We start from the raw sequence: 26103 nt of genomic DNA on the forward strand, positions 1-26103 counted from the left end.
TTTTGTTATTTCCTAGTACTTCTAATGACTAAATTTTTCTACTGCAAAAAAATATAAGAGAGAATTCTTAGAAAAAGCGAATAAGGAAACTCAGCGACCTTATGTTAAAAATTAGAATTTCAACTTCGTGAAATTATGAACATTTTGTTCAATTTCTTTTGATTTTTTGAGGGGATTAAGAAATTTCTTGAAGACAATTTGACATTTGTTAGAAGTAACAATTTTCTATTTGTTTTTAAAGAATCTACGTTATTAAAACCGATACTTTTAAAGATAGATAAGCACATTTTACGTTTACTTTTTGCTAGAGAAAATAAAGTAGTTTGGAGCTTAATTTTTTAAATTTTTTATAAAACGGCTACTTCGCTACTTTTATTTTTGATAATGTTCAAGATTTTTTAGAAGACAATATGAGTACCTTTCTTTTCTTCTGTTAATATTTACATTCTTCCACAGAGAAAGAGGCTTTTTAACAAATTATGAAAGTTTAGAAAATGATTCTTCTAACGTATTGTGTTAGACGAACTAAAAGATAACTGATAAAATAAAAATAGATAAAATTAAGGATTGATAGTACAACTCGTAAAAAAATCTTAAGTTTGCTTTAGAGAAGAAGAGAGTAGTGTAGAGCTTAGTTTCTTGAGATTTTAACAAAATGGTTACTTTTTAGAGCATGTTTCTTTGACAAAAAAGAACTCGTATTCTTCTGTTAATGTTTAGATTCCTCCTGTTAATTATTTATTCTGGTGCTGTCACATCTTCTTGTGGCTTATTTACTTTTTACGGTCCGGACTGAGGTTTCACCGGGTCAACTGCTCCCACTAAGCACTCCATCGACATAAATCGCGACATCCGGAAACACAACAATGCATTCACTCGGTGATAAAGTCATATATTAGCGTTATGGGCCTATTGTTGCGACGGATGGCCGAGTTTCGGGATCAGGTGGTGATGACGATGGTCACGAGTGTTTTACGATCAGAGAGGAATAATCTTTGAAACATTAAAATGTTGGAAAATGTCATCGGTGCGGACCAGCTGTAAATTAGCAATCTCGTTGGTCGTCGAGAGGTATCTGATGGTATGAGGACGCATCCACATAAAACTATCAACGAGGGTTTACTCGGACGTTATAAATGTTGATTTTGCAAAAGCAAAACGGTTTTTTGGCCGTTAATGTTGCAAAGAGATTGAGATAAATGGACTGAGGTGAAAATACGCTTTTGTAGTCAAAAATGGCAACAAAAATACCGATTATTCACAGTTATTACTTATAATAGTTTTTAATGAGTTGATGACGAATCCAAAAAGATCTATGTCTGGACTAGACTATAAAAATGGGATGATTTTTATCATTAATATGGTGGAGAAAGCGTGAGTGTGGCAACGCAGCGCCGGCGACAAATCGTAGGCAGTATGGCCGGCGCACGTCATCAACGTGGGGCGGTTTGGAGGCAGGCTGCAGGTAGGAGTGGAGGGAGAACGTGGTGTCTAGACGCTACGTCATACCGCCCCACCCGCTCATCGTGACGCCGGATCGAAGCCACAGCTCACTGTCCGCCTTTGGCGACGACGGCCAAATTCACTAGATATCTGCTACGTTGACGACGCATTGTTGGATGTGCAGAAGGATATGGCAAATTGGTGGCTGGACAACTTGGGTTTTACAGGTCGTGTTGGAAGGGAGCGGCGACTTGGAGGCGGCGGAGGAAGATGGCGCGACGTGGTTGGCAAAGAGAATAAAAAACCGAAATATCCTAGAAATTTTAGGATACAATCTAATTGAATTGTCTATGTTAAAAGTTAAAATTACTTAAAAATCTGACTGATATACAGAGTTATTCACACATACTCGAACAGGCTGTCCTAGCGATGTGAAAAAGTCCATTATTAACCTTTAAATATTAGAAACTTAATCGTTAATTAAACTCGGCGCATCCACCATTTTTTAATTTATTATATTATTTAAATTAAATAAGTTCTCAAGTAAGTCAGTGTTGTGAAAAAGATGATATAATACGTAAAATGAGCCGCAAAACTCACTGGAATAAACCGTTTTGCTTTATGACTCTTAGTTTTTGAGTTATGAATTTTTTAATAAATAATTCGGCGCATCCACCATTTTTCAATATTTTTTTAAACCAGTATAATTCGTAAAAAATGAATACTTATTGACGTTTTCTTGTACTTTTAAGAACTTTAGAGGGTTCTAAAGACACAAAAGTGATAAAACTTTGCAAAAGCAAACTTAATAGAAAAAAGATTTTTTTTTGATAGCAAGTAGATAATTATAACCATAATAGTTTTCCCCAAAAGATTTCAAAAATTTAAGTGTTATAATGTTATAAACAGTTCTACGTAGACAATGTTTTCAATATTTCTCGCTCGATATTAATAAAAACGTGGAAATTGTAATTTGAACTGTTGATTAGTTGATGACTAATTATGTAAATGGCTATTAATGAATTCCATTGTTTTTGTTGAAATTGATTTTGCGTGTAAATAACTGAACGATTCCTCGCCCTCATAAAAGTGATTACCGTGAAGACCAAATATTATCGAACCAGCAGCTAGTAAATTATGGAAGCTTTGTCTATAATTCCCCAAATTTACTACAGTGTGGGCTCATTGCAGATCAATTATAAGTTGGTATTCAGTTTAATCAACTAATTGATTTCGGATGGAAATGCAGTTTAATTACCTAAGTTTTTAATTAAAAAATACATTTATAATTTCGTTGATCATTCATCACGTAAAACAAACAAAACGCTTTCCATTGCAATTAAAAATTATCCCTCTGATGGCAATTGAATTTTTTTTTCAATCTTGTCTAGGTGTCTGTCTGGCCGAATCTGTGCCAAGTCCATTACTCTTAATGAAGCCGCCCCTAAATCTCCCCTAATTGTAATATATTTAAGTCTCTCCCCCCGTGTTTTAGTTAACAAAGGCTCTCGTTATAAAAGTTGCACGAGTTTGTGGAAGTTCAATTGGCGTTGTTATCGACGTCTTGGAATTTTTCGCCGCAATTGAAATTCCTCTCCCGACGACGAGCAATAATTAAAAGTTGTACAATTTCGTATTCAAATCGTCTGGAATCATCCAAAGTGCGCGCGATTAATTAAACGTATAAACGCGATGATAATAATGGACTAATAGGGCCTTTGTGCGGCAAGACATTGTTCGATCGAGTTACAAATTGTCGCTTGGCGGCTTCATGGGCCGGATATTTCACTTGCAGATTGCGCAGACGGTTTTTTTACTTCTTGTAGACGCGATTTGTTTGCAACTAAATGATGAAGAAGTAGCGCCCGAAGTGCTGGCAACCAACAGCGCACGCGGACGGGGTGATTTTACTGTGTGTTTACAACAACGAAATGGGAAAAACTGCACTCAAGCTTCGACGGATTTACTAAAGCAAATTTATTCATGATTCGGACGGACAACTCCCCAGATTATGTCTACATCTTTGTTTAAACTGTTTGCAAAATAAATACAAAACTAAGCCGAATTTCAGTTTTATTAAAACTGGCTGGAGCCGGCTTAAGCCCTCATCAATTTCTGGGAAGTAAAAACTTATTTAGGTTGTTAAATTAAAAATCTAATGTAGGTATTTTCAAATTTGTCAACTCTATTGTAATAACTCTGCCGTAAATTTTTCGTTTCGTGGGATTTTAAAAACATTTAAAAAGGGTTTAAACTAATTTCGTTTAGTTTTAAAAATAATAATCTTTCACTCATAAAGCGAGGTAAATTTGGTGTATTTAATCAAAAAGAAGGAAATCGTTGCAGATTTTTTTACTGCAACTAACGGAGTTCCAAATGCTCCATTTTTTACTTTTAAGATAATGGGCGTGCTTTTGAAAGGACTCTTATTAAGACTTAGAGACACATTACAAAAAATATTTTTTTTGGTGAGATATTTAGCTCTTGCCCAAATGCGTCTATTGAAATAATGGTCGTTTATCCGCGTCTAACTTTTCACGCCTGCCTCCCGCTCCGGGTCCGCTAAGTAACATTTCCGCATCTCTCCAGATTACTGTATCGATTTTGTGATTAGAGGCAAAGGACACAAGCTGGTTAGAAAATGAACAAACTTGTATCACAGCTTGAGTTGAAGCTCCCTCTCTGCGTGCCATTGTTCCAGTCTGTGAGATAATGCGTTGCAAAATTTTGGGATTACGTCTGAGTTTTTCTCTCCATGTCTATAAATCCTCCAGAGTGTCGTCCTTCGGGACAGTGTCATGTGTGTCGATAAAGAAGAATGGGCGCGAGTTTAGCCGCCTCTGACTGGACATTTAATTATCCCGGAGTGGAGGTGCAATAAATGAAAACAGGCGCTCGCTCCGTGCTTCGGGTTTTAATCAAACGGTGGACGATTTTTCCGGGCAAATTTATACCCCCCGGAAATCATTAAAAGAAGTAAGGCGATACTGTATAACAGGTGGCAAGGCAATTCGATACGCTTGCCACAAAAAGCCACCAAACTTATTGACGAAACTTGTACTCTAGAACAGTGAAAAGCTCTAAAGCTAGTCGGAAAAAATAAAAATTTGCGTAAAAGTGATGGGAAATCGAAGCGGTTTTCATTAAGCACGGTTTGATGAAATATTTCGGAAGGCGTGGCGAAAAACAATGAAGAAAAGCTTTGATAAACAAAGCTTTGAAGCTTCACCAAATTGCACAGACGGCACTAACTTTGTGTAATATTTGAGATTGTAGATTGAAGCGATGCTCTCTGTATGCATTTTATTTGTCGAACTTTACAAACAATGGACAGTCTGGAACGGAACGCGTCTGCAAACAATGCACGTGACTTTGCCAAATTACACTTCAATTAATTGGTTTTGGAACGCGAGAGGGCGCCCCTCGAGACGAATGACACGTTCGTCTGACACTTCGAGAGCATATTTGTCGGCAGAATGTTCAGAAATCTAATTTTTTTATAGCTGACTATTACCGAATTTCTACTATTTTTCATGCATTTGATTGAAATTAAAGCAGAAGATGAAATTAAGTTTGATTTGGTATTAATTTCAACTATTAGAGACACTCACTCGCTATTATTCGTTCGTGCTCTAAACTATAAATCCTATAAATCATTGGTTTTCCTTGTCAACTATTCAGCACTGCTTAAAATGCATAAAATGCACTGTTTTTAACTTTAAGTTGGGTGATTCAAAAGAGAATTGTTTCTCGGGTTAAGCCCTCGGCGAAATCCAATTCATTTCGCCCCATTCTCTTCGTAATATCTTAAATGCTATCACAAGTCGCGACTTAAGTTCGTCGCCACCTCTTGCAGAAATCTCCCCTCGCAAAAACCAGAGTCAATAATCATAAGCAGCAGAAGCAGACATTTCCTGACATTCATCCATGAACTAAACAATGTCGTGGCAGTGAACGCAGAGTGAGGCCACTGACTGATTGTTTCATATCAGACTAACTATGAAACAAAGAAAATATAAAAATAAATATTTAAATTTTACATTTGAATGAATGTTGGTTTTTAAGTATCAGCAAGTTTATAAAATTCGAAAAAACTCATGATGAGAGGATAAATTTCGAATCAGACAAATTCAAAGCAAATTTAACAGAATATAGAATTTACAAAATAAAAAAAACATATTGAAATAGCTAATTGTAAAACACAAACTAAAATAATAATATATAAATATTATTTAACCTTCTTACGGGGTAATTAACTCAATGGAATTGCATTATCACGGAAATTACGTATGTAGGTAAAATTAAAGTTCATTCGAATTACAGGAACCCTTTCAAATTTATCTCGGAAAATATGAAACAGACAGACAGGCAACAAAGCAAGCTCGGTTTTAAAAGTTAAAAAAAATAGTTCTGTTCGAATCAAACAAATTCAAAGCCAATTTAACAAACTAAAAAATGTTTTCTTATACTCATGTATTGCGTACGTTTTTTTATTAACCAAAAACTATTGGCCACGCTCGGATTTGAGTGTTACTCGGAGTCCACCTGAATTCCGGGCGAATAAATCGTTACAGGTGCAAGTGGAGGAGGATTTCCAGAGTGCAGACTGATTTATGCGAGTGTCTGGACCAGAAATTGCACCTCGGCTGATATTTTCCGAGCTCCTTCTCTCTGTACGAGACCAGTTTCCCGTCTGCATCGGTTCGACAATGAATGGAATCTCTATGCCGACTAACAAACGATGCGGTTACAAATGCTAGGCTATTTATCACTCCCGAGGGAACGCCGGCTGGGATTTAAGGATTTTCCAAAAATTGATTGACTGGGATTCGCTCGAATGGAAGGTATTAGTTGCAACAGGATTACTGATACTGAAGCGAGATATGACGAACGTCGATGCCAACAAACTTGTGACATTTTAGATTCAGACAATATAATTTTAACTTGAGTTAAAACGTAGCAGATTAACAATTTGAGTTCTGATCTTTTTAAAAAAAAATGAAATAACAATTTGATGACTAGAAATCCAATATTTCAATTATTCTTTTTGATTGTGGTTGTATTATTGTAGTACATTTTTTGCACGTGATGTTTAAGCAAAAATTTTCACGAGAATACAATCTTCTAACGAAACTTATTTTTTTTTTTAAAGTTAACTGTCAAAATAAGTCAACTGCTCTTTCGGAATTAGTTTCTTTAGTTCCTGCATATTAGAAAGCGACTTTTTCACGCTCCACCGACACTTTTCCTCCCGGTGCATTCCCTATACGTCTCCTGTCCAATTACCCGTCGACAGGTGTGTCGCATTTTTCCGAATTCCCTTCGTCTCGAATGCAAATCCCGGCGACATCATTAGCATCAGTGACACATGCCGCCCCCTGTAAGACACACACCACCCACCCACTCGTCGCCCGCCGCCACCGCCAAACAAACAACAATCCGCATTGTTTCACATTTTTTCCCTTCTATTCATGCCACAAATTAATTATTTTCGCCGCTTATTTAACAAATAGAAACAACAATAACGGGGTGAGAACGCTTATTGTTGCATTATAACGGCCCTATTGTACACCGGTCAGATAAAAAATGATTGATCGATCTGATCCAGCGAGCGGAAGAGAGTGCGGTCTGCGCATCGGTCTGCTTTATTTCCGTTTCCGATTCACACAGACGGTGCCGGAAATAAGTCCAACAACGAACTGCTTGCTTATTTTGACTTGTCTCCGATTCATATTTTAATGTTAAAAATCGAACGGTTTTTTCCAATTACTTTGGGTGGCGACGTTGACGAACGTTTCCGCTTGATAAATGGACGTTGCGGTTCGAATTTCATTACTCGAATCCCATCTAAAGGGTTGATAAAAATAAACTATTGGGAAAATAATGCAGCCGCTCGTATTGGATATTCCGAGTCGATGGTTTTCCTAGTCGGAGTGAGTTATATACCACCGACACTATTTTACAATTCAGATGGAAACTTGCGGTGCTTCTAGCGGACAGATTCGGTCGCCGATCAATTAAAAATCCATCACAAGGCTTAATGGGAAGTTGATTGATTGGCACCAAGAGAATTCACGATTTTAACTATTTTCAAACCGAATCCCCAACACCGAAAAAAACCAATTACGTTGCATACAGTTTGTCCCAAAAATTATTTCCTGAACCATAAATCAAGCTGCAGCATTGATCACATAGACGACGTGTTTGTAAGCTGGAGTAAACTTCTGACGGCCATAAGTCTCAAATTTAAACTTTACTTATGTCTGGAAGGTAGCAATAATCATAACTCAAAATAACAAAAAGGCCCTCGTTTGCTACGGAATGGGTTGGGAAAGCTAAACTTTAAATCGCACATATCCTGCTATACCGTTCGTGAAGATTCATTACAGGGGAAGCACAAATATTGCCGCAAATATCGCAGTTATACCCGCTTTTATTACTCAGAGTACCAACAAACGTTAAAATCTAAAAACATCAAGCTGGATAGAAGAAAGAGGAAAATATCCTAGATAATGTAGGTACATGAGTAGAATGGATAGAAGGAATATTGAGATATATAGAAATATAGAACACAACAAATGAGAAGTAAATTACAAGGTTCTGATGTGAAAATGAGAAGATTGCGAAAAAATACTGTATGAAATAGGAAGAATAAAAATATACAACTTGTTATCGAAAGCGACATATAAAATATCTAAAGATAAAAACAACCAAAAGAATAATGTTTAAAAAAAACTGACTAAAAAAACAGATTGCAATAGGATACTGGGGGAATATAAGGAATGTGGAAAAATTAAAAGACAAATATTAAAAGACTGAAAGACATAGAAGTTAAAATGACAAGAAAAAAAAATTTGAAAGATGGCTACGAAAATTAGGGGTCTCTAATTTTTTATTATTACTATTATTTGTAGTAGTATAACTTTAACAATAACCTTGTTATTATTGAAAAAGCAAAAGTCTCAGATAAAAACCCAAGTCGTGTTGGATTTCGGTCGTTTTGATCAAAATTTGCCTTCTCATTTCTGGCTCGAGTGAGTCAAATCGTGTCTCAGTCGATGGCGAAAGTTATTGTGCCTTTTGAGGAAGCAGCAGTGTCGTAAAATTCGCTTCTTTCGTCGTAGTGAAAATAAAATCGTCTTTGTAAATCGCGAGCACTTTTATCAAAGGGTTTGTCGCACTGATGTCAGTCGATTTAGGTGCGAAGACAGAGTATGTAAAAAAGCGCATCGTAAAAAGTGCAGTTCATCCCCCGAACTCAATTGAGGTAATGCAGTGTGTCTGTTCCGGGCCGTTTCGTGCTCTCGTATATTTTATGCATCGCTTCGGGATATGTTCATATGTATGTAAATTTGATGCACCATCTTTTAAATTGATTGTGAGTGTCGTCGCGACAGACAGGTTTGTTTTTTAACTAAAGTGAACAGCTCAGCGCACCTTATTGGCTGTCACGGAAATTTAACAAATCGGCAAAAATGTTATTAAAGCTGAGGCTTTGGCATGGAGGAAAGAAACATCGACGCGCTGTTTGACTACTTCAATTACTTTGTATAAAAGGTTATATAAAAGTTGCACGTGGGAAAATACGGCCGGGAAACTTTAAAATTACAATCTTCCTCACGACTTCATAACTTCAAATTAATTCATGGCAAGGATGAATTTCAGACGCTGTGTGTGTACTTGAGGGATAACGTCGTTTACTTTATATAATGGGAAGCTAACTCGTTCATGTACTCGCGTTTTACGGCCCGCACTCAACTTTGCCCAGAGATTTCGCTTTATCCAACATTTAGCAAAAAACACAAAATTAATATGTAGTTACACACTCCTAAAATATTAAATTATTTTGGTCAATAAAGACTGTTTGATTTTACATAATGTTTTGGTTTAAAAAAATGAAAGAAATAAAGTCATGGCTGCCCATGCATTAGAGGGAAAAAGTGTAATTATTCTGGGGTCATGGTAGGTGTGCATATCGATTTTGCGAAATCCTGCTTGGCAGGAATCCGGTCCTGGATTGGTCGTGTCGCTACAGCACCGACATAAGAAATGCAACAAGTTGGCATAAATGCATTGGATCCCTTTTGAAAGTAATGGGGTGGTTCAGGTCGTATGAATTTTTTCGTTCGTTTTGGTAGAGATATATTTTCGGCGAGAAAAAATAACGGCTTTCCGCTAAGTGCATTCGGCAATAAGAATTCCGGGACAAATACGAATTCTCACTCTGTGCGACCACTAGTGTACGACTAACAACGAAATATGTCGCAATATCTGACTGGGACGTTACGTTTCCTCGTGCAGTTTCAGGTTTTAACGAAATAAAGACGACATAAATACCGATAACGAAGAAGTTTTGTCGGGACGGCTCGATGGTAATTGGCCAAAGGCCGGACAATATCAACGCGAATTACTCTTTAAATTTAGATCTCGTGTCCGAAATGCACACCTTGATACATATAAAATACCCCACTTAATTTTATGGGACGGATGTTTATGGTGGTGCTCCGCAGACAACGACTGCACTTACAACACACGACACTCTTCAATTTCAGCTGAATCATCGCTGATAAATAAATTCTTCGCAGAAGGCACTACAATACCATCGCCATATTTTAACAGTCACTTACTTTGGCCAATATCATTAATTAAATTGTCACAAGGGACCACAGGCTACATTTGTCCACTGGCCAATCAAGCACCATTGTTCGGAAAAAATAAAAGACAAAAACACTATAATAATGACTGGAACAGTTGCACAAATAAAAAAAGGTAAACTTTCTTTAATAAAAATATCCGTCTCTATTTCTATCTAGACTTTGTTTAAAAAGGAGTTTTTCTATAAATCCGGCTCGAAGGACCATACAGTTGTGGACAAAAAAAGTGGGACAAGTCTTGTAGCTGATTTAGTTAAAATTAGTAATTTGTGGAAAGTGGAAATACCCTGAGTTCTTACTCAATTATATAGTCCTTCGAGCCGGATACTCTTTGAGTAAGAACTCGGGGTTTAGTCCACTACTCAAACATATGGTCCTTCGAGCCGGATTAAAAAAAATCTTGTTTAATCTCATGATTAAACTCTTCAAAAACGATATACTATTGTTCTATGCGTATCGAAACTTAATAATGAACTACCGGTATTATTTAATTTAATTTTTCTTGTTAGTTCTCTTGATTTTAATACAATACTATTCGTAAGTTCGTATTAGATAACTAATGTAGAAAATATTTGTAAATTCCAAATTTCAATACAAATTATGCAAGATTACATTGTCGCGAAATGGAGTTTGTCGTCTCGTTAAAACTGTGAAATTGTGATTTTTCTTGTAAAAAATGTAATGAAACTCTTGGTGCCGTTTTAAAAAACCGTCGAAATTAAATTACTATCGCAATAGTTGTTGTATTAACTTTGCTAGAAGGCTAATTTGAATCAAAATTAAGTTTGTGACGGGTGTTGCGCGCGTCCCCTCTTGCTCGGTGGTAATTGGACGTAACATCTCTCTAAAACGAGTAAAAAAAATCTCCCCGTCAACTCTATAACAAAGTAAGCTAATATTAGCTAATGAAGCCGGTCCGCTCCGTCTCGTCCTTTTTGTCACAATATCTCGGTGACATTGACACGGGATAATGATAATATAAAGTCATCTTGATGTCGGCGCGTTGATATGCTTGTTATTCCTAATAGAATTACTCCCGCGCAGCGTATTCCCTTGATTAATACCGAAGTCGGTCCTGCGTGATCCGATGAATAATGAGTAGGGTCCTGATCGCGCATCCGATCTAATTAAACAAAACATTAACCGGTTAAACGACTGCTCGCCTATCATTCATCAATCCCAAGGACAATTCCAAACACCGCAATGATGGATCATCCATCATCAGGGACCTCCCTGCAATTTTTCGAAAACAGGAGACACCAACACAATTTGACGACCACTGCAGCCAATAACCGTAACGATAATAATAATGAGAATAAAGTATTTAATTCGGCGGCAAAAATGCAAACGGTGGGTGTTTATCTGCGATTTGTCGGCCCACAGGGGCGCCCAACTGCCCGTTTTGGCAAGGGTGCGATACTGCCAGGAAATAAACCGAACGCTTTACGACAACACACACCGATATGGGGCACTGGAAAGCCTTCGGCAACCGCAAAATCGATTTTAACGATTATTTATGGACCCACCAAGACCCGCGCACAATTGCAAAAACATTTTTCAGTGCACACAAAACGTGATGTTTGTCTCTTAAGCGGAATAGATAAAGCTGCTAAAATATGAAATTGATCCGAATAAAATAGGAAAAATATTGCCTCAAGTGATTACCCCATTGATTAGTGGGGAAAAGGGAAAATTTAAAAGCATTGGCAACATATTTAACTGTTTTATATTTCAACGGAAATTGAAAATATCGTTGGGTTTATACCAGTAGGTTTTTTTAAAAATTTCCTACGATGAAAAGTAAGCGAGATAATCGCTTTGAAAGAGAAAAATCGCAACGTCACAACCGTCTCTCATCATAGAAAATGTTTGTAGTTATAGTAATTCAATAATTTGTTCATCAGTTAACACTTCTCTTGCTGCTCTGTCATTATCAACCCCAATATATTCCCCAAAATTTGGTGAAAAGTTCGTTATAACCGGACTCCACTGTAATTTCACATAATACTACAGTTTTTTGGCATTTTTTCTTCATTTTTAATGAATACTTTGTCCCACTTTGAAAAATTCCATCTCAGCATTGAAACCTTCATTATCTGAAATCTCTTCGCCCGTTCTAAAATCCGCATCCGAGTGCATCTTGCACTTGGTGTTTTTTGTGTGCTGACACTGCATGCAAACAACTTGAGCGTCTCGAGGACGCCGCCGTCGTCAGTGTTGACGCTTCTCATCTCTTCGCCTCAAATCCGCTTCTGAATCCATTTTGTCAATCCTCGGTAGTGCGTATGTACATGTCGTCTCCGAAAAAGCTGTCCAGACGGATTTTACGACGCACTGATTTATGACAAGCCACTCCAGACAATACGCATTAAAATTAATGATTTTTTTTTTCAAGAGATTTCCCATTCGAAAATCTCTGGATATAGCGGGACTTTTTGATGCATCATACTCGGAACATTAAAATGCACTTGACACCGTCTAGCCAACCGACAAAACGCGCCGCTCTCATGAATTTTGATCGGATCTTAATAGAGCCGAACCGATCTCGACACGGAGCCAATTTGTCGAAAAATCCTAAACCGATTGAAGGTTTTTGATACACGCTGTAGTTTTTAAAAAGGCGCATTCCGACGGTGACCGAAGGGCACTCCAAACCTGTTAGCCATTACACGAGTCGCAAATCTCGGATTTCTCATTCGCAAGATACAAATTATAATAGGCATAAATCTGCAATAGCAGTTTGCGTTGACGTTAATCTTAACTAGTTGCAAGCATTGCAAGTAATAACAAAGAGAATTACTAAAGTGACGCTTACCACATGAATTATCCCCGCCTTTCGACCCCTGGGTGTTACTCAGTCCTTGCCGAAGATGAACGACGCCAAAGCTGCTGTCCTGCCAACAAAAATTCGCATTACCTACGATTTTTATGAACAAGGAGTTAAAGGTAATCGTTTACATTTATTGAAAAAAAAAGAAACCCAAAGTTGCGCAATTGATTGTAGCAACGTTTCCTTTGTAAACCATTAGATTATTATTATTACCCTAAACAAGGACCGCAAGGACCTTTTTTAAGTTAATTGCTCAGACAGACAGACTGTAGTCTTTCAAACCAACCGATCGGTATCGTAAATATTTTCGGGTCACCATTGTTAAAACATCTCATTTGTGAGGGTTGATTATTTTAAACACAATTATCTGTTGTAAAACTTTATGGTGTACAAAGAAAACGTTGCTCCGTCTAAATGCCACATTAGGAGTATTAGAAGTTGTAATAATGATAGTCATCTGAAAATTTATAGTATATAGGCTATCCCACGATCCGAAAAAGCTCCATAACTTGTTTATTATTAGAGATATTGATTTTTTCTTATTTTTAAACTATAGCTGCGTTTGTGCTGCATATTTCTAACATTAAAGTTATGTTTTTTCAAATGGAATATGTGGTTTAGACGGAACAGTCTATATTTTTCGTCTCTTTGTTCAATAAGATTTAAGAGTGATCGTTTTGGCATAAAATTACTTTGAAAAAAGTTTTCTTCTGGCGTGTGATTTGGAGGCACTCTCGGAAGGAGTGTTTCAATTCCATTGTAATTTTTCTGAGTGAGCTTGAGAAGATTTAGCGGAGCTTCCTGGACTATGTAATGCATCCGCTTTCGCGCCTAATGGCCGACAAAGCAGTCCGTGGCCGCTTCACCTTATCAAGCATTCACTCGTGCAACAAAGAATCGTTTAATAAATGTCCGTGAATAAAACGTAACGGCTAACATTGTAATTAATTTTCCCGGAGAGGCAGTTTGTATCAAGTGTTTTTGCGTAAACACGACTTAATTAACTTAGCTTTAAACGTGAAAAAAACTAATTCCAACTTGGTAAATTTCCATCTCTCGACATTTTCGTTTCTTTAATAAAATTCCGGCATTAAAATTGCGTCTGGAAGTATTAAAACTTAAGAGATAGCGCCGGCATGCGAAAGCTCCATGTCTTGTGTAAGCAACAAACCGAATTGGAATCGCGAATTCAATTTGAATCCGAGGTATCTGTAATGCAGTCTCGAAATGGGGAAAGCAAATAATATAAAATGGTCAACATTGAGTCTACCAATAATATTCCGGTTCTTTCCTTCGCGTCTGGCCAATTTGGAAATCTCTCTATATTCAATACCCAGGGACGGATCTAGCGATTCAAAGGAATAGCAGACGGATAGCCTCAGGGACACCGACGCTTGTAATTTGGCTTCTGGACGCCCGGATACACGAAAAAAACGACTTATAAGGACGCTACAGCACTGCACATCTCCCCAGAGGACGCCTCTATTCAAAACCAGACTTTACATCACAATGCCGTGCTGTCGTTAACTTTTTATTCGCACGCTTTAAACAGCAAATGAGAAAAATAAGCTAATTCGAAAATCGCGTTCACCTCGGATTCTAAAAATATAGCAAAAAATCAAACACCTCTGTAATCGGCCAAAATAGGAAAAGTCGACCAGTTGAAGTTTTCTTGCACTTTTTTGATCTCCAGAGACATCGAAAAGAACATAACGAGTTTTAAAATAACTAATTGTTTTTCTAATTTATTGACTAAACTATCACTTGAAAAAAATCAAATGTTGTCAAAAACTAGTATTATACTCAATAAAATTAACCGTAGAATTGGCAGGAAGACACTGTTCTGTTCTAAACCTTTAAGTTTTCGAGTTATACATTTTTTAGCAAAAAACTAAAAACGCCTCCGTAATCGGTCAAAATCGGAAAATTTTAAAAAATCGAACCAATTGGCATTTACTTTCAAGAAATTTCTAGAAACGTGCATAGAACAGTATTAGAATAAGTTTGAAATAAAAGAAAAAAATTCTTGAGTTTTCGAAGGTAAAAAGATCGCAAAAATGTTTCAAATATGGTCGTTTTAAACATAAAAAACCAGATTTTTTTTGTTACAAGCGTAGTTAGGGCAAAAATTATAGCTCTATATTTTTTACAACTTTCCGAGAACAATTTTTCGATTGGAATCGGTGCCTGTCCAAAATTAAAAACCGGCTACCTATAAAATCATCCCGGCAATAAAAACCCAGCCGTAAAATTTTCCCAGCTGCGAGACGATCCCAATTATGATTAAATCCTCGTCTCATAAAACGTCGAAAATCGCCTCGGACACATAAATAACCCTTTGTAAGTTAAGTTTGCAATTCTGGCGTCTCTGTTTCGGATTAAACTTCCACAGCTTGTGTAACAAGTCGTGTTATTTTGGCTATTCCTCGGACACGTTTGAGCTCTCTCCTGTGGAGAGGTATGTAAACAAGCGTCTCGACGTCCGATGCGATAACACGGTCCTGATGGAATTTTAGGGGTCAACATCGATTTTCGAATCGTGATAACAGTCTATTCGGAGGTCTTCAGACAGCGGTGCTGCTTTTATGGATTTATCTGCAGACGTGACGTTTTATTTTATAGTTACGTCTGGGTGGAGGTTATTACGTGTTTAGGGTCGAGATGGCGAAAGCGCGAAGAGATAATGGGGAGGAATTATGGAACAGCGAGTGTCTAAACAAATCACCTGATGAAATTTTTCACGCAAAATGGCGAATTTAAATTTTTTCTATACGTTTTACTCTTAGTCTTATAGTTTCCGAAAAATTTCTATAAAAAAATTACGACGAAATTAATAGAGGTCGGAAAAAACGTCCCACATTAAAATCGTTCAGGTTTCCAAGTGTGAACGAGCTTTTGCTTCGTGCAGCTTTGGTTTTTATTTGGTCGTAGCGTGGGTTCGCCCACGTGTAAATTCGGTTGTGTCCGAGTGGGCCATTTTTATCCGACACTTTCTTATCCCGTACGTAAGGCGTAATTTATCTTCTATAAAAATAACACCAATGTTGAATATTATCTGGTCGGCGGTCAGTGGCACGATCTCCAAATCTTGTTACCCCCCTCACAACCTGTAAATCTTCCCTATCGGTTTTATCTTCGCCGTATATTCACAAACATACAATGGAACCACTCGTTGCTTTTTCATAGCTTGACATTGGGCAATAAAACCGAATCGGCCGAAAATTAAATGCCGCCGTTGTCTCTTACTCCCACGGGACACTGTGTCGAGCTGTTGTTATTAATTTTCATTTTTATGGCGTGTGATAAATGCCTGTTGTGCGAAATGAATGTTATCAGATTCTATACACATATACACTTGTACAAGAAGCTCAAGGAAAAAAATAATCCAAAAATAATTAAATTAAGTCCTCCAGATCTGCGAATAAGATGCGACTCATTTAATTTATTTTATAAAGGTAATTCTGTTTGCGCAACAAGCAAGCTGGATTTTCTTTGTTTGGAAAGAAATTAAGAGATAAGGCGACGACGAGGAGTGCATACGTAGCGTTTCACATTTTTTACAACGTCTGAGTTCACAAAGAATAATTAATCATTCGGAGTGCAATCTTGAGTAGGAGAGGAGCATTTTTAAATGTCAACGTTCTTAAATGTATAATAAAATGACGCAATCGGAACTAGAACATGTTTTTTTTAAGCTTTTGTGCTCACAAAATTAATTAAGAGATTAATTTCCAAAACATTATTTATTATTATTTAACATTATTTAAATTATTATTTATTATTTCAACTAACGCTCCAACAAATAGTTGTTTTTTTTAATTAAATACAAATTTTTGTCAAAATTTGGCACTTTTGTTCGATTTTCTATTTTATTTCAAATACATAAAAAATTCAAATCATTTTACATACAAGGTTTGTCTGCAAAAATTATTATTTCTTATAACTCAGAAACTAATTTACAGGGCTTTTTCGCAAGTAAGTGTAAATATTATAATTAAAATATTTGCACTTCCTTGCAAAATACCCTCAATACCCTGTATAACACACAGACATTACATTTCGTATTAAATATTTTATAAATTTCTTTATTTATGTAATTTTTTCAGAATTTATCTACAATTCTTTATAATGAAAAATTTTAATGCTAATAAGAGTAAAATATTAAAACTTTAATTATGTAAGAGAAAATCGATGATTTAACATTTAATATCAATTAGTTAATTTATTTCTTTATGTTGATAACAAAAAATAACAGCTAAAATATTACTTTATTATTAGTTGTGCTAATCCGGCTCGGAGGACCATATATTTAAGCACAACTTTAACTTAAAATTCTTACTCAAACACCTAGTATAAGTAATACTTGTTTTTGGTAAAGTTATTCAAAAATTCCATCAACTTGAATAAAAAATTAGGCTTGCTTCGATACAACCCACTTTTCCTCCCCTTGTTGTAACAAGGCTTTGTATCCAAAGCCATTTTATTTTATAAATTTTTAATGTCTCAAGCCAAAGCTAGACGCCTTCCTGTTATGTAAAGGCGTCTCGACGCCTCTTCGAAACCTGTTGGAAAGTTTAGGTCACGCGACTAGACGGCCAGACTGACCTTGACCTCCGCCACATTTCGATTAAACGTTTCGTGCGGAGGCGGCTGTTTACCGCCTCTCGGTTTACGATCTCCAAGTTCTTGTCTCAGAAATGCATTTTTTAAAACTAAAAGTCACGAAATGTTTATTTTAAAAATAATGCCACCAGACAAAACAATTATTGTAGTTTTTGTTACATTTAAAAATGGTGGAGGCGCCGGGTCAGAGCAACTTTTTTCAATTTTGTGATTTTAACGGTACATTGTTTTGCCTCATTTATATAAATTGTGTGCTTTTTGTCGGAAAAAACGTCGGAAATAATTCATTTACAAACAGGCAAAAACACCCTACTTGGGCACAAAGAAATAATGAAGGTCTGAACAATTATTTTCAGGGTAAATATTTTTTCAGGTCGGAGTGTCGTTCGTATCTTTATTAAACCGCAAGTTTTGACAAAAAATTCTTTACAAATGTATTAACTAATTAATTATATTTCAGTTGTAAAATTAATATTATAATTATTAATTAAAGGTGTTCGTTTGTGTTGTAATTTAGAGCTAATGAGAGCTAATTTAGAGATGAGATGTTTATGGCGAAACGTCCTATGTTTTTTATTATAAAATTTGTTGTCTAATAGAAGAACTGAATAGCCAAAAGTATTATTATCATTTTAACAAATACAAAGGTCCAATAAGTAACTTATTTTTAATATGAGACAGTTTCATTAGATGAGCCCAATTATTTTCGGTCTTTTGATTTATAACAAAAATAATAACTTTCGAAGCGTCACCTTATCCCACCTAATGGGAATGCAAATTTTTCAATTCGTGAGAGTTTATTTAACGGCAAGAACGTGCTTTAGCTTTACCAAGCTTGAAAGCTCCTCGTCACAGTCTCTCAGTGTAAGAAAAGGCCGAATAAAAACTCTTCGCTCAAGTTGCGATTTTAATCTAAATTTAATCCTATTAGGGCATTGTAAATTAAATTTTAGTTTCCAATTACATATTCATATTGTGCACGCTCTGGCGTGACTTGTTTTGTTTACAAGTGTGTTTTGTGCAGATTATGCGGACTTTAAAACTTTTGCTTCAATTGACGGCTGGCACGCTCTGCTTCCAAATTCAATTTGAGAGTTTTTGCCAGTTTTTGCGCCTTAATTCATCTAGTGATTGAAGCGCTCTGTATGAGTTAAGCCGCTGTCACACCTCGGTCTTCCGGTCTTCCTCTGGAACGTAATTTCCGTTATTAATCCAGGAAGGATTTAATCGCGAGATAAGGAAGACAGACTCTAATCATATCCCACGTTTAAAAAATTATATTCGTTACGTATTCGAAATTGGTTTTATTTTTTGGCGTATCGGAGAATTGATTTAAGAAACGAGGATATGAGATTTACGCTTCTGTTTCCGTCATTTATAAATAGGTCAAAGTTGAAGCGAACATGGCCTTAATTGGATGTTTGAGTTTTTTGGTGGTGGTAAAATTGGAAATTTCATAACGTCTGAAAAAGTGTGAGCGCTTTCCCGTCTGCGATAATAATTTCATAACGAGCAATAATAAGCAAAAGAAAGTCTCGATTTTTCTTTAAGAGCTTGAAACCGCAATAAAACCGCCGACGTGTTTTTAATTAAGAAAGTTTTCCTTTGAGTTGTGTATTATTTTCGTTTAAAAAACTGTCCTCATTTATTTGAATCCAATAATCCCTTTCGCCCGCTCGAACGCAGAAAAAAAAAAAGAAAAAAGCTCCGAAATAAAATCAATTACGCTTCAATACCCGCCATAGTTTTTCCATTAAGGAATTGCTCTTTGTTTTTGTTGGAGTGGTATTTTTATTAAGACTTGACAAGCACATCGACTCGTGCGAACTAAAAACTTCACTTGATTAAAAGCAATATTGAGTCGCTATTTCTTGTTGCGATTTTGCCCTATGGAAATTTATTTTCGCGATGCAATCGGAAAGTTAATAAACTTTGCGAGATTAAGTGGCTGCGTTATCCTTATCTTTGAATGTACTACGCTGTCTAGACTTGTGCAAATGTTTTACCTAGCGTGAGACGGATTTTATTGCGCTTTTACTACTTATTATGAATTCAATTTCTTTTTAATGAAAGACGCTTTTTCCAAACATTAACGGGTTCATCAGACAACAATAAAAAGGATAAGAAAAACGCGGATTTGCATTTTATGCCACCGACACAGACGACGACGAAGACTTGCATGTCTCATTACAGTTACATTCGCTTCAAGAAAACCAAAAAATCAAACTAAATTGAAGCAAAAATACGTGAATATATTAATTGTAAAAATGGTGGAGGCGCCGGGTCAGGACGCATAAAATTTTAAATAAACTTCCAGTCTGTTAAAATCTTGTTTCTGTAAACAACATTGCAAAGAAAGCGTCACGAGTGCGCCAGCCAATGCACTTACATCATTTACATTCTCGTGAATACCTAATAATTTAATTCTAGTTTTGTGAAAGAAATGTCCGACGTGACAATGTTCGAATGCTAACCGCTCTCTTGCCTTTAGCACTATTTAAAGTTATGCCTTGCCGCAAATCACGACATTGTGTGATGATGCAATCTTGTTTAAAGACAACGTTGTCTGGCGATAAATTCATCAGACGACGACGTACACAGAATTTCTCGACTTCCGAACTACAATTTGAATAATTAAACGTGTCGTTGGTAGGGCGGCGCAGTTTAACGCTGCGCTTAGTTAAGTTTCGCATTTAGGAAAATTAAAATCATTGAGCGTGGCAAGCTTGGTGGAGAAAAGCACAGAGACAACTTTACAAGAGATGTAATTTTTTAGGTAAACAACTGACTTGACAAAGAAAGAGAAGGTCATTGCGTACGGAAACGATTAAAGCTTGAAAACTTAAAGTTATTCTACAAAACTCAACAAACTTGCGCACAAATATCAATTTCCCAACATTCTATAGTTTTGAAAGCATTAGCTGCACATTTAGCTATGGTGGGCACAGAATACGAGGCTAAAATAATCTAAAAACAAGTAGCCAAGTTTGTATCTACCAAACTTACCAAAGTTGCAAAACAATACATCGAACTAAATTTGACAAAATAATGTATTTCAAATTGTTGCAAAAAGAAAACTTCTATTAAATTACTGCCGCTATGCTTTCAAGTAATATTATTCTTAAGACAATAATACGTGTTGGAACAGCTCCACATATAATTTTCTCACAACCCATAACAAATCGTCTAAAAATATTAATGTGTACAACATTTAACCAACCTTTGGTTGTGGGTTGTGTTTCAAATGTAAGCATTGTACTAATAAAAGTGGTTAAAACCAAATGAATCAAAGATCATTAAAATAATTACTCCTACGGATAAAAACCAGGTGGTGGTAATTAAAACTATTAGTTTGAATATTTAAACGAAAAGTGCAAAGACAATCAGTAAATTAACTTTTCTTAATTTGTTATCATAAAAAGTAGTTGGTAAAGGGTAAAAAACGTAAAAGAAGAAACAAAAAAATTTCATTTATTGTTTACAAATTTATGAAACTAATTATTATAATTATTGTATCGTATGTAAATCGGGTATTTTGCATTACTTTGAAGCTTTTCTGAGTGAATTAAGAGCAGTCAGTGTAGAATAAACAGTTCTTACCACCTGAAAAACCAAATAAGTTCGTAAATTAATTATTATTTAGGCCTCTTTACAGAAAACCCCAAAACGTAATTTATTGATACATTTTGAGTAAATTGTGCTTTCAGAGGTCGTTGTGTGTAATTGAGACACATCAAATAAGTTTTTCTATTTTTCAAATTCCAGAGAAACCAATCGCATTGCTTTAGTATATCATAACTATCAGAACTCTTAAATTTTACAATATTTTAGCATCTAAAATAAATAATAATTAAACACACCGTAGTTTCAACACTTTGACCGGCCCAAATTACATGCATGAAAGTGGTTAAAGTCACAAAAGTTAAGGCACTTAGACGTAAATAAGTGCCCTGGAAAAAATTCCCTTCAAACTGTTTACAAAAAAATCAGAAAATTTCTCCTGTGATAATTTACCGAAATGCAGACAAATATAATACTGATGCCTCCAAGAGAACCAAGTATTGCGTATGCAAAGATATAGATATCAAGTTGTTGGACATATTTTTTTCCATAGCTAGAATCAAAGATAAATGAAAAAAAAATAAAACAGAAGCAAAGACCTGTAAATATGTTCCTGGCGTTCGATACAAAATCTGAGTCGTTTAGAAATTTCAGTTTGATATTCACTGTCGTGTACCAGCTCACATATATCAGATTTTTCGTACACTATATTCAGATTTTTGAGAAATTCCATCCACATGTATAATTCAAATTTGATTCGAAGGCAAGCGTAAATAACAATGTAGAAAGGCGCCTGTAACAGTATCGTAATACACGGAAAAAACGCCTTGAACCCCCATTTAAGTAATTGTTGCCACTGTGGGAAATATTTCTCAAAAGCTATAAACAAGAAGTAAAAATCATTGTCGTCTTCGAATGGCACAATAAATAAAACGAGGACCATCAAACCAAAAATACAGTTGATCGCTGTTATTATATTAGTAAAATGTGCCTCTTGTTTTATTTTGTTTTCGACTAAAGCACCCCCACTATCAATTTTCCAACATTTTATAGTTGTAAAAGCAGTAGTGGCAACCTCTGCTATGATGGGAACAGAATACGCGGCTAAAAGTATCTAAAATCAACAATTAACAAATGTGTTTCCATCAACCTTACGAAACATGTGAAGCAATACATTGAACTATATTTCACAAAATAGTGTATTTCAAATTCGTACAGAAACAAAACACCTTGATAAATTGCCATTATTATGGAACCATAAAATAACATTTTTAATGCAAATTGTATTAATTTGTTGCGGAACAAGTCGACGTATATCGTTCGCACAACCCATAATAATTCGTCTAGAATATAATAATTTCTAGAAACAAGTTAGGCAATGCACTCAGAAACCTTTAGTTGTAGGTTTTGGTTCGAATTTTAACATTGCCACAACAAAACTGAATTACAAATGTTCCAAAACGCAGGTAAATACTTGTTTATTAAATTAAGTCAAAGATCATTGAAATAATTGGACACTGTAGTTGCTCCAATGGGTAAAAACCAGGTGGTGGTAATTATGCCGGAAATGAATCTAAATATTTAAAGAAGAAAACATAAATGCAAAATATACCAATAATAGTATATTTTGTATTTACAGTTGCTTTGATTGCCTAAAATTTCTACGGTAAAATTTTAATTTTAAATTTTATTTTTTTTTTAAATTATGTCATAAATTATGACTTTTGAACTGAATGTATTTGCGTTTTACGTGAATTATTGCAATTATGTAGTTTGTAATGTTGATGTATTTAAAAAGTTTGTGTTAAAATATCTACAAAAGACGGTCAGTACTTGGGGCCCTGGTGGCTCAGTGGTATAAGCGCCACTTACGACGGGGGAGGTCGGGTGTTCGAACCCGGATCAGGGTGACAATTTTTCTATGAAAAAAAGTTTATAAAAGGTAAGTGAAACAACACGAGAACAAAATAAGAGATTAAGAGAACACATAGACGTATAAACGTAAAGCGGAGCATAAAACTGAAAGAAATAAGAAAATATGCGGCAAAAGGTAAATGTATGTAAAGGCACCAAATTGTAAACGTAAGAGCACATCCTAATAAAGGGAATATGCCTTTTGTTTTGAGAAAAAAAGAGATGAACGTAAAAATGAAACATAACTTCAAACTTTAGCGTTGAATCCTTAGATAACTTACTTCTTAAATTATAAAAAAAATCAAACGAGAATATTTAATTTATCTCTAAACATTTTTAGTTAACTGAGTTTGTTTAGTAAAGTCCCGAAAAACATTGTTAATAAAAATCATGGCCACTTTAAATTAATTTTAAAGTTGCAAAAAATAATGTTGAATAAAAAAGTTTTCATTTTTCTTTCGTCTTCACTTTTTTGTATATTTCGCACAACACGTAATAATTTGTATAAAAATTATTGAAAAAAGTAGGGCATGTTATCCAAATAGCAACCTTTGGTTTGGTCCAGTTTATTACATTTGTTGTTAAATGTAGCTCAAACCAAATGTATCAAAGATCAATGCAATAATTAGTCATAATTATCCCTATGGGTAAAGACCAGGTGGTGGTATTTAACACAGCAAATGATTATGAATATTTAAAGAAGAAATGCACAATAAATCAATAAATTAACTACAGAAAAATCATAGAAAAAATAACTCTTTGAAAAACTAATAACAGTAAAAAAAGAGAAACATAAATAAATGAAGTGAATAATTTATAACACCAAATTTTTTGAGAAAATGCGACGTCGGAGTTTTTATTGTTTTGAATTAATTCATTATCTTTAACTACACAACGAGATATAACTATTATTATAAATAGAGGAAGCTTATCGTCCGTTTGTTATTGTTCTATATTTCGAAACAAATCAAAATTATATGTTATTTAAATAACTAATAATTACGCTTTGTGTATACGTACTTTTTCTGTAACTAAAAATATAGTTTATATTGATTAATTGATTACCTATCCAAGCTTAATCGTGCTCTCTCAGGATTTACTTTCCTAATTTTTCAACAACTTGACAAACATCAAATTTTGTCATATTTTCTTACCCCTTTAATTAATTGGATTGCTTATTATTATTACCAATAGAAAATTAAAAAATTCACCATTTTTCTTCATTTTCCCATTTTGCCCAACAATTCCGTGTAAAAACTGTTATTTCTTAATTGGGCCAAATCGATCGCAATTCAGTTAATTCGACTAGGAAAAAATAAATGTCCTATCAGTAATCATGATATCGTTCCATAAAAAAGCCGCGTTAAACTTAGACCAAGAAGATAAATTGTGGTTTCTGCGCAAAATTTACATCGATATCTTCACAAGTAAAATATCAAAAATCCTGCTAAGTCTATTGTTGATCAACGGCATATTTTTAATGTTAGTGCAAGCCGTTCTTTTCTTGGAAAAATTTGAAACCACTTATCTACTGAAATACGTTTCAAGCTACAGTGCAGCATTTTTTGTAACTTTTGTATTTTCCTTTTGATAGATTAATTTGGCTCAGGTTTTAGCATGTCTATATGCTCTCCCACTCGTAGCAAAAACTATAAAACTGAAATTTATTCAACAATTCCAATTGTGGCCAATCGACTCAGCTTCAGACGAAATCAAAAACCAAATCAAGAAAACGGCATTTTTTGTCAATTTTTACACAGTTGTTAGTTTAGCTGTTGGAGTAATGTGTGCTACAGTTTTTGCTATTCCTACTGATGATGATACAGATTTTATCTTTCCGATAGCGCTCATGGAAGAGTTTATCCCAGAATGGAAGAACTTCTTATTGTGGTGCTACAGACTTGCCGTTTTTTGTTTTATTGTTATACTGACAGGCCCCTTCTTTATTGTTGTTTATGTAATACACAATATACGGTTCCAGGTGTTAATGTTTCTACATTATTTGAATAATTTGAACAGTGGCTACACTCAACGAACAATTAACGACAAAAAGTACCAGAACGTAATCAAGAAAAGGTTACAATTTTGTATCAAACGCCACGTTCATATTACCTCGTATGTATAATTACTATTTAATATTCACAAGTAACTATTCTTCCACATCAGGATTATCAACAACAATCGTAAAGAACTATATGATTTTATTGTTATTTTTGCAGTAACTGGAGTCCTAGTTCTTATAAGTGTTTTAATTTTTGTCTTCTCCGTAAGCACCTACCGAAAAAACTCCACATTTCTAAAACTGTCTTATTTAGTTTCAAGGTTCGTTCGAAAGTCAGAATATCCGTGTTGCAGTTTTTACTCTTGCATGTATGCTTACGTTTCTTCATGTAATTGCAGTCGGACAATGGATTGAGAATGTTGTAAGTATCAATTATTGTGGTTAGTTAGTTAGTTAATTTTGAATCAAAGACGTCCGAAGTTTTCGAAATTTTAAAGACAATTGATTGGACTTGCTGGAATCTTGCAAATCAGAAAACATATCTTATATTTATGCAAAACACAAAAAACCATGTCAAAGTACAGTTTTCTGAAAATATTTCCCTAAACTATGAGTTAGGAGTTGCTGTAAGTACATTGTTGGTGTTACTTACAATTAATTTACGTTTTGTAGATGCTAAAATCTGTGGCTTCAATGATATCGGTCCTGCATCAATTGAAAAATATCGATTACTCAAAAAGCAATTAAAATTGTTTAGTGTTAAAATAGAAATAGTTAAAAAAATTGATCGAATTCATCTGAAACTCACTTATTTTGTAAGAACACAAAAATAAAATAAAACACATGTTACTTTGTCTGTTTCATTCGATTTCGTTTATTTTTTAACCAAATTTCGTAAAATAACAAAATCAAAAAAAAAGATTATTATAACTTTTCTAAAGATTTTAATTTTTATTTCGTTGATTGGAAATGGCATATCAGCCAAACTACCAGTAAATAATTAAGCATTTGTTAGTATCAATTTTCCAATTTTTTCAACAACTCAACGCATTACTCATAAAAACAGTTATTTCCAA

At 35.0% G+C, this 26103-nt stretch overlaps 1 protein-coding gene across 3 annotated transcripts in view; it reads right to left on the minus strand.

Moving 5' to 3' along the window:
• Positions 1-26103, minus strand: part of LOC100141615 (protein TMEPAI) — a 168165-nt gene that overhangs the window by 76741 nt on the left and 65321 nt on the right. The window contains exon 3 of one of the 3 annotated variants that reach the window (XM_064358494.1): positions 12913-12986. In XM_064358494.1, the coding sequence (XP_064214564.1) occupies positions 12913-12986 (74 nt within the window). Of the gene's footprint in view, positions 1-12912; positions 12992-26103 lie in introns of those variants that run through there. The other 2 variants (XM_064358499.1, XM_015977474.2) reach the window with 2 other exon arrangements.

This window comes from Tribolium castaneum, chromosome 1, assembly GCF_031307605.1.
Source record: "Tribolium castaneum strain GA2 chromosome 1, icTriCast1.1, whole genome shotgun sequence".
Lineage (NCBI taxonomy): Eukaryota > Metazoa > Arthropoda > Insecta > Coleoptera > Tenebrionidae > Tribolium > Tribolium castaneum.